The 10,760-nt window shown below is 34.3% G+C and overlaps 1 protein-coding gene across 1 annotated transcript; it reads left to right on the top strand.

The window, feature by feature from the left end:
• Positions 1-2,411: 2,411 nt before the first annotated feature.
• LOC132743406 (protein FAM177A1-like) lies at positions 2,412-7,525 on the top strand (the record flags this gene model as incomplete). Its single annotated transcript, XM_060731925.1, has 4 exons — positions 2,412-2,621; positions 2,855-2,921; positions 3,260-3,357; positions 4,521-7,525. Coding segments are annotated over 4 exons (504 nt in total), but the record flags the coding sequence as incomplete, so codon positions are not given.
• Between the last annotated feature and the right edge of the window lie 3,235 nt (positions 7,526-10,760).

Raw genomic sequence — 10,760 nt, 5'->3', positions numbered from 1 at the left:
GCCTGCTCGCAAAGCAAGCTTTAGGGTAACGCAAGTACCTGCTAGATAGTCATAGTTATGGTTTTGAAAACTTTCGCCTGAAGTGGAAATGGACATATCGCAACTTTTCAAATTACAAGATAAGTTAACGATAAAAGCCGAGGTATTCTTATTGAAAACGGATGCGTAGACTGGTGTCTTGGGTTTTTAGCTCACCTGTCACAAAGTGACATGGTGAGCTTTTGTGTTTGCTTTTCGTCCGGCGTCGGTCCGTCTGGCGTCAGTCCGTTAACTTTTACTTTAAACGACATCTCATAAACCGCTAAGCCAATTTCATCTAAACTTCACAGCAATGTTCCTTTGGTAGTCAACTTTAAAAATTGTTCAAAGGATTTGATTCCAAGCAGAACTCTGGTTTCCATGGCAACCAAAAGAGAAAACTTCAAATATTTTCTTTTTAAAAACATCTTCCAGTGGGTGTCTACCAAATTTGTTCAAATAAAAAACCCCAAAGAGCTAAAACTAAGATATTTAGCATGAAAAATCTTCTAATGCATGTCTACCAAGTTTGTTCAAATAAGGGCCCTTGGGTTAAAATTGGCCCCGGCCCGGGGGTCATTGATTTCCCTTTTATGTGTATAGTAAAAATTAAAAAATCTTCTAATAAAATACGCAAAGAGCTAGAGTAAAGATACTAAGCATGAAATATCTTCTAGTGAGTGTCTACCAAGTTTGTTCAAATAAAAGCCCTGGGGTCAAAATTGGGGGGTATTGTTTTTAACCAGGTTTTCCGAAGGAAAAAACTGGTTATTAGATTTGAGGTATGTCGGCGGGCGGGCGGGCGGGCGTAAACAATTTCTTCTGTGCGCATTTCCTCCTACATTTCTCAACGGATTTTGACCAAACTTTCACAAAAGCTTTGTCATCAAGTGCCCTGGCGCATATTGTCGGGGTTTTGCGATTAGATAATATTTGACCTAATTATGGCCCTTTGTTTTTTTTCCTTATATAAAATATATAGTGAACAATTTCTTCTGTGCGCAACTCCTCCTACATTTCTCAACGGATTTTGACCAAACTTTCTCAGAAGCTTTGTCATCAAGTGCCCTGTCACATATTGCCAGGGTTTTGCAATTGGTATATATTTGACCTAATTATGGCCCTTTGTTTTTTTTCCTTATATAGAATATATAGTGAACAATTTCTTCTGTGCGCAACTCCTCCTACATTTCTCAATGGATTTTGACCAACTTTCTTTAGAAGCTTTGTTATCAAGTGCCTGGCACATATTGTCGGGGTTTTGTGAATTGGATAATATTTGACTGAATTATGGCCCTTTGTATATTTTTTCCTTATACAGAATATATAGAGAACAATTTCTTCTGTGCTCAACTCCTCCTACATTTCTCAAACGGATTTTGACCAAACTTTCTTAGAAGCTTTGTTTATCAAGTGCCTGGCACATATTGTCGGGTTTTTGTGATTGGATAATATTTTGACCGAATTATGGCCCTTTGTATATTTTTTCCTTATACAGAATATATAGTGAACAATTTCTACAGTGCACAACTTCTCCTACATTTCTCAATGGATTTTGACCAAACTTTCACAGAAGCTTTGTCATCAAGTGCCCTGGCGCTCACTAAATTCCCATGTTTCTTCCAAGACATCATTCAAGTATTTTTTTAAAATTGTGAACATACTTTTCTTGATATCGCACAAAACACCACACGCCAATATTGTTGACAAAAGAAAATGACAAGAGACGCAAAAATGCAAAAATTAATCAAAAATAAAGTACTGTTTACCTTTCTAAAATATTTGGGAAAAAAAGGCGAATAGACAGTATAAAATTTCTCAATCATTTTTGTTTGAGGAATATTAAAAAAGCCATAATTCCTCCTAAAAGTTCAATTAAAAACAAATGCCCCTTCATGACAAAGCTTCTGTGAAATATTTTGCTGAAAACCTGGTTGCATCGCATTGCGATGTTCCTTGTTTTGTCCTATATGTATTTAGTAAACATCTTCTAATGGGTTTCTACCAAGTTTGTTCAAATAAAAGCCCCTGGTTTAGAATTGGCCTTGGCCCAGGGGCCTATATACAGGTAAGCCGTAGCGATTTCAGGGCCATCATGGCCCTCTTGTTTTTTTTTAGGAACCATAATAGGACAGGGAACCAGAATAAATGGCAGCAGTGTATAAAATACCAAATGACAGTTTTAAAACTGAAAATGCCAAATGAAAATGAACGATTATTTTATACTATTTCACTGTAAAAGTAAATTGAGCTCGCTTTGAGGCTTTGCCTTTTTCATATTAGTGTGAATTGTCTATGGAGAGCCTGATGGAGAGAAACATCTGTCACTCATTTTAAATCAAAGATTACCATTTTTTTCGCTCTACAGAACATGTACAGTACTACTGCCATAGAGAAATGAATTTTTTTTATCAAATTGGGACTTCAAAACTTTTATATTGCAGCCAGTAAGTTCAGACTTCACAAATGTTCCACTAGACCCTGATCAGCCGAAGAGGAAAAAAGTACCAAGAAGACTGATTCATTTTAGTGATGGGGTATTGGAGGAATATTCCACTGATGAGGAAGATGAAGCACCTCCCCTACCCCCACCTGTTGACCCAGTAAGTTAATAGTTTAAACATTATTACTTTATTTGTTATTTATTTAAGCTTGGTTGTGAAGAAAGATTTTTAAACTGTTCCCTAGTAGGGATTGAAACCATGATCTGTTAGTTAAGAGGCAAAATGTTGACCACTTAGTGACTACACCTGGGCTCTCCTTAAAAAAACTTGTTTTGTTGTTATTGTTTACCTGTACTGTATGACTATGATATTCTTTGTTTATTTATTTTTAGAAAACACTGACATGGGGGCCATGGTTCTGGTTTTACATTTCCACAGCAGCATTCAAAACACTTGGAGGTAGTGTGACATTTTGTTACAAACAAGTTAACCTTTTGATTTTTTATATCCAATACATTCATGACGGCATGATGTTTAGCGGCAAAATGTATTTTCATTGAAAAGTTATGAAACAGAAAGTTTGTTTGTTTTGCATAGAAAACCACAATTTATATTTTGAAAACTAGCAAGTAAACAATTTATGTTTGAGGCTATGCCCCGCATGAAAATAATACCTCTAATGGTCATATAATGAAACTTTCCTTTTCTTTATTACACTGATATAAACATATATAATTTATTCATAAATTTCCTGGTGAAATAAATAGTTGATGAAATTATTCTTTTTTATATTTCAGTGGCAGATTCCTGTGGTGAAAAATTAGCTTGGTTCTTTGGAATTACAACTCCAAAATACCAGTCTGCTATAGATGAGTTTTACAGATTAAAATCCGAGGTAACCATTTTGCTTTCAAAATGTATAGTATTACATAGCTGAAGCAAGTTTTAGCTTTGCCTCAGAAATTAAGCATCATAAGATTTAAAATGATGTTACCCTCTTCATCAGCTAAAATATTGAAACTTGATACTTTTTTGTAACATGTGTTATAGTAAAAATAAGCATGGATTCAAGGGTTGCTTTGTAAACAGTATTAATCAAGCTTAAACTTTTCTCATAAAAAATCATTGTAATATTTGGGGGAAAAGGAAACTTTTAGAATTCAGACTTATTTAACTTTCTAGCTCAAGATGTAAGTTCAAGGAACCATATATAAAATATTCTGAAATGATACTTCATGTAAAGATTTAGGGGGAATAAGACCTATAGATGCTTTTATTCATTATTTGGCTGATATACATGTATTAGTCATTTTAATAAGTAGGAGGACTTTGCAGCAATATGCTACTTTTTGGTTAATGATTGAGCTTACTTTTTAAAGATCCTGTATTTTGTGATCAAAGTGGTATACCACACTTAGTGAAATTATATATATGTACATAATTATGCAAATAAAACAATTTTCAAACATCGAAAAATTTGTAAAATATGTACTGCAAATATTTGTGCATATAATATGTAATCATTAAAATATATGCATTCATTTCTTATTGTAAAATTTTACTTAAACTTTATAGAAAATAATTGTTTTATTACCTCTCTTTATTTACATGAAATGTTAAATTCGGTAATATCTTTATAAATAATGCTTTTTGGAACCTACAATAGTGATAAATTTTAATTTGAGCATCATATTTATGATTTAAAACCATAAGAAAATTGTGTTACAGGATCTTTAAGAGTATGCAGTTTTAATTGCCTCCGCGTAGTCTGATCAGGATCCATGCTGTTCGCTATCAGTTTCTCTATTTTAAATAGGGTTGGTAAGCGAACAGCATGGATCCTGATCAGACTGCCCGGATGCGCAGGCTGGTCTGGATCCATGCTGATCGCAAACCCATTATGTTGGTTTTGTCGTGACACGGCTCATATGTAAATCTTCTGTTCTAGGAAGAAAAGAGTTAGAATATAAATCTTTTGTTCTAGGAAGAAAAAGAGTTAGAATATAAATCTTTTGTTCTACGAAGAATAAGAGTTAGAATATAAATCTTTTGTTCTAGGAAGAAAAAGAGTTAGAATATGAACAACGAGCACGGGAGAAACTGCAAGACTTATCAAGCATTGATGTCAAAGTAATAGATCAACATAGAGATAAAGGTTCAGGGGACAGTCCCACAGAGAAATTCTGATGCTTCTTGTATTCACTTAATGGTTGCCTTAACAACATTCTGATCTGATTAAGCTTTCCAATGTGATGGACATAAACTACTTAAAGAATGCTGACAAATTTTGTGTTCTGTTTGATGAGATTTGGGGCAAAATGCATAAAAGTTGTCTCTCAACTGAAAAATGTATTGTAAATTTTGTTGTTACATGAGATACTGTAATTAAGGTGACAAAGGGTCATTTTTAGCTCGATTTTATGTAAATAAACATATATATATTTATATATATATATATATATAGAGAGAGAGAGAGAGAGAGCTGTCCTGCGGGATTGAGAGTCGATGTCAGTGTACATGTCAGCATTATCCCATGGTTTAGTGTTTGCTCCACATTTTCTCAGAAGCAATTGAGACATAACTAAAACTTGTTAATGATCATTACCTACTCTTGTAGAGATGAGTACATAACTCTTGTCAGGGATTAAAAAACAATGTTTTGCCCCTTTTGTTGACTTAAGTTTGGAAGTTTGTTGTATTACCACAAAATCTTTCCACTTAATCCTTTAATGAAATTATATATGAACTTAAAACTCACTTCTAGGCAAAGTGATATAGCTACATACATGTTATAATCACATGCTAAAATATTAGATTGATAATCTTTTATTTAATTATATTTATTGATTATAAGATTTAAATTACAAAATTAAGCATCTAACCATGTGAAGTCTGTTTTAATTCTGTTTAGTTTTCAATTATTAAAAATATGGCTTTCAGCAGAAAATGTTTGTATAACCCTCTATGGTAAAGCCTTTTTCAGGTTGTCCATTATTTTTCACCTGTTCATGTTTCATTATTTAAATAGTTAAAGAGTTATTTATGTCATTTATTTAACCTATATCATATTTTTTGTATGATCATATTATTTATTTTTTGATATGAGTACATGCATAGTAATTGTTGGAGGGAAAGTTTCAATTTTTGATTCGGGGATAGTGTATATTCAAATTTATCATATATGCCAGAGATCTTCTGAGGAAGCAATTTTGTGCCATTGGCACTAACAAAATGAAAAGGGCGCAGAAAAATTGGAAGCAAATGGCCATTGGTGTGTCTAAATCTGTGCGGAACTTGTATCAGCACGAAAACAAAACCTATTGATTAGGTTAATTTGTCATCAAGTCAAAACTGGTACAAACAGCAACAGGTTTTATACTGATGTCACAAATCGCTCTGTACAATAACATGGCCTCAAATCAGTTGTGAGAAAAATAATAACAATTTTTTTATTCAAGCAGTGGCATTAAAATTACACTTAATTGGAGAAACAATTTTTTAACACTTCCTCTCTGTAAATTTGTAATTGATAAGCTGATAAATGTTTCAAATGTCATGGAATGAAATGTGTAGTAAATGTTTGTTGTCATTTAATTTAAAGCATTCACAATATTAAAATTTCTTTTGAGTCTTGTGCATTTGTAAATTGAAACAAAAAAATCCAGTTTGTCACTGTTGTTGTAGTATGTACTCAAAGTGCCAATAATTGATAAGAGAACATTTTTAATAACGGTCCCACCATTTACGGTTATCAATCACTGATGATTAGAAAAATCGTTTTGGTCAAAGTTTAATTATTTTCCCATGGCCCATTCTTTGTACAAAATTACCCATCATATTTAGACCAAGCGGACCCAGGGCCCAGCACTTTTAAATTCTCGGCAGATCTCTGTATAATACCAGTTAGATTACTGTATATAGTTCCATTATTGACATGAATCAGAACTTTATTTATTTAGGTTGAAATTAGTCATGCCATAAAAAATTATTTTATGTATATGCCGTTGACCCGTATTTTCGGGGGTTTAATGTTTTAAATTAAAGCCACCGTTTTTAAATTAATAGTAAATGGAAGACAAAAAACATCAACAGTGAGTAAAAACTATGACAAACAAAAAAGGAACCGTTTAAAATACGAAAATAAACTATTTCAGTAAGAAATACTAATCTTTCTACTTTCACTATCGGTAGTCTGTGTCGCTCGGAAGCTGTCTCATATTTTCGGGGATTTTGATTGGATGGCCTCGTTTCGGTAATTACGTTGCGCGCGCACAAATTCTATACTGCACTCAATATATTTCGGGACATTGGTTTAAGTTAGGTATAAGTTCCGGTGATGAATTTTAAGGCGAAGATACGTTTTTCGTTCTTTTTTGTTGCTGTGTAGTTGAAAATAACGTATAAAAATGAGAAAAGAAAAAATTATAATTGTAATGACATTGACAGATTTATATTTATGTGTTTAATATGTTTAGTACGAATTCTTATGGTAGTAATTTATTGAAATAAGTGTTGGCGAAAACTTGATGCTTTTTTGGAGAGTCCAATCAATCGCACGAGCTGTCATTCACAACTGGACATGACGCCACGAAAATATGAGAACCCCCGAAAATATGAGAACAAGGCATATATTCAAGTACCTTTTTTAGGCATGTATGAGTATTTGGTATGTCATGGCATTTCGACAGACCATCATGACTGAGAAGTAAAGGTCTGTGACTTTGAACAATGTGTCCATAACCTCCGTTGGTTAATGTTCTTTCACAGACTTTGTATTGTTTCATTTGAAGAAGCTATCCAGCTAATCTGCATGAATTAATGCTTAGAAGGGTGTTTAAGATCTTCCTGTGACAGTAACACTAGAAGTTGGCCATATGACATTAAATGTATCAGTATGATTTATAACCCAACCAGTCAGTGATATCATGATGTTTAGAATTTATGTTCATAGTAATCATACTATAAAGTAATCATACTAGAAAGGTTTTAAGCAAAAGAGATTTTTTATGAGCATATAAATGATAGGCCACACATTATTTCAGAAGTTACACTATGTTGTTTGTTTATAAGAATATTAAAAGAATAGTATACTTTTAATGTTCTTGTCCCTTGGGATCATTGTTCCCAGCACATTAAGTGTTGAAGATTGAGTACCAGTTTAGCCGGTGTTTGGTGTGTGTGTGTGGGGGGGGGGGAGTCATGTGAGAGATGTTGCACTTTTCCATTATCCCTAATGAACAGACTCAATCAATTTGGGTCTGCCATTTTCATGTGATTTTGTGTTTTCATCACTTCCGAGGGATCCCCTCTGTACCAGATTTATCATACTACATTGTACTAGAAAAAAAAAAGGGTGCAAGTGTGTATAGATGAATATAGTACAAGTTATTAATTGACAAGTTTTCTGTTTTGTAAACTTTTTGGTTTCAGATATTTACATTTATAATGTGAAATTTCTTTATGTTATTCTTATGTGAAAAGTTCTAAAATTCAAAGTTAGAAGATACTACTATTTTAAAAGTTAATTGTTTTATGTTATTTTATTTAAATTTCACATATTTTTGTAGCAAATTTATTTGTTTATTTATTTTCTTATTACATAAATTTTTTTGATAAAGATGAAAAAATTATGTTATTTGTTCATTTTACACCTTTATACAATGGACATTAACTTTTTGTCTCCCCCTTTTTTGAGGCCTCAAGCAGTGTAAAAATGCCCTATTTAGGCCCAAGACACTGGTTTTCGTTTGAGAAATGTTGTTGTAAAAAGTGACCACTTTTTTGGCGCCGTCCCCCATTCCAATGTTACATCAGGGGGTGCCAGAAGGGGGATGTGCCCCCTTCTGTTTGGGGTTGGGTTTAAGGGGGGGGGGGGGGGGCAAAGTACCCCTCATCGCCAAGAAAATTTTGGACATGTGACAGGCTAAAATGGCCTCAGGTCGATCTTAGGGTAACTAGTAACCGACGCTGAAAAGCCTTTTTAGCTCACCTGTCATAAAGTGACAGGGTGAGCTTTTGTGATCGCTTTTCGTCCGGCGTCCGTCCGTCCTTAAACTTTTACTTTAAATGACATCTCCTCATAAACCACTAAGCCAATTTCCTCCAAACTTCACAGGAATGTTCCTTTGGTGGTCATCTTTAAAAATTGTTCAAAGAATTTAATTCCATGCAGAGCTCTGGTTGCCATGGCAACCGAAAGAAAAAACTTTAAATATCTTCTTTTAAAAAACCCTAAGAGCTAGAGCTTAGATATTTGGCATGAAACATCCTCTAATGAGTGTCTACCAAGTTTGTTCAAATAAAAGCCCTGGGGTCAAAATTGGCCCCGCCCCAGGGGGTCTTTGATTTTCCCTATATGCATATAGTAAAAACTTAAAATATCTTCTTTTAAAGAACCCAAAGAGCTAGAGCTAAGATATTTAGCATGAAACATCTTCTAATGAGTGTTCAAATAAAAGCCCTGGGGTCAAAATTGGCAACGCCCCAGGGGGTCATTGATTTTCCCTGTATGCATATAGCAAAAACTTAAAAAATCTTCTTTGAAAAAACCCAAATAGCTGGAGTTTAGATATTAAGCATGAAACATCTTCTAGTGAGTGTCTACAAAGTTTGTTCAAATAAAAGCCCTGGAGTCAAAATTGGCCCCACCCCGGGTGTTATTGATTTTCCTTATATTTGTATAGCAAAAACTTAAAAATCTTCTTTGAAAAAAACCAAATAGGTAGAGTTTAGATATTAAACATGAAACATCTTCTAGTAATTGTCTACAAAGTTTGTTCAAATAAAAGCCCTGGGGTCAAAATTGGCCCCACCCCAGGGGTGTCATTGGTTTTTACTATATGTGTATAGTAAAAACTTAAAAAAATCTTCTTTTAAAAAAACCCCAATGAGCTAGAGCTTAGATGTTTAGCATGAAAACATCTTCTTATGGGTGTCTACCAAGTTTGTTCAAATAAAAGCCCTTGGGTTAAAATTGGCCCTGCCAGGGGGGGGGGGGGGAGCGGCGGAAGGAGGGGGGTAGATCGTTGTTTTTCATTATATGTGTGTAGTAAAAACTTAACATCGTGAAACAGCTTGTAATGGGTGTCTTCCAAGTTTGTTCAAATAAAAGCCCTGGGGTTTAAACTGGCCCCGCTCCTAGTGCCTTTATACAAGTGAGCGACCTCAGGGCTATTATGGCCCTCTTGTTTATCTATCTCAATTCATTGAGGAGTTGCAGCACTTTGAAATCAGTTTTGGTGGGGAAAAATGCAAAATAGTGATTTTTGTCAATTTCGAGACGTCCCCCCGTTGCCATGGTAACAGGAAATTTACGATACAGAGGCTATGGTGTAGCCAAGTTTCATCAGTATTGAAGCATTTTTCATAGTTTCATAGCAGTTTGAACTTATTACAGGAGGCTTTTCAATGAAAACGGCCATTTTTCGCAATATGCTCCTGGGGTAAAAGATTTAGGCGTTTTTCTCAGAGGGGAAAGTTGATATAGATGAACTTTTTAAACAGTGTGAGGTCAAACAGGAATCTCGAAAGTCACTTGAAAGTGACATGTCCATCCAGGTGTTAATTATAAGGGCACAGATAAATCTCAAAATAACTACATTTTGCCATAATTGTGTTCAATTTTATATTTTACAATGCAAAACTAATTAATGCTCCATGTGAACCATGGAGATTTCTTGAAATATCTCTGAAATGTAACTGTAGCATTCAATTTTTACAGGTGGTGCTACATTTTTATAATTTAGCTAGTCTTTAGCTCACCTGTCACAAAGTGACAGGGTGAGCTTTTGTGATCGCTTTTCTTCTGGCGTCCGTAAACTTTTACTTTAAATGACATCTCCTAATAAACCACTAGGCCAATTTCATCCAATTTTCACAGGAATGTTCCTTTGGTGGTCACCTTTAAAATTGTTCAAAGAATTTAATTCCATGCAGAACTCTGGTTGCTATGGCAACCAAAAGAAAAAACTTAAAAAATCTTCTTTTAAAAAACCCAAATAGCTATAGCTAGAGCTTAGATATTTGGCATGAAACATCTTCTAGTGATTGTCTACCAACTTTGTTCAAATAAAAGCCCTAGGGTCAAAATTGGCCCCGCCCCGGGGGTCATTGATTTTCCTATATGCATAAAGTAAAACCTTAAAAAATCTTCTTTTAAAGATCCCAAAGAGCTAGAGCTAAAATATTTAGCATGAAACATCTTCTAATGGGTGTCTACCAAGTTTGTTCAAATAAAGCCCTGGGGTCAAAATTGGCCCCGCCCCAGGGGGTCATTGATTTTCCTTATATGCATATAGT

This window comes from Ruditapes philippinarum, unplaced genomic scaffold, assembly GCF_026571515.1.
Source record: "Ruditapes philippinarum isolate M1 unplaced genomic scaffold, ASM2657151v2 ctg15703_1_1_1_1, whole genome shotgun sequence".
Taxonomy (NCBI): Eukaryota; Metazoa; Mollusca; class Bivalvia; order Venerida; family Veneridae; genus Ruditapes; species Ruditapes philippinarum.
The sequence above is the reverse complement of the archived record's forward strand: the minus strand, read 5'-3'. Positions and strand labels throughout refer to the sequence as shown.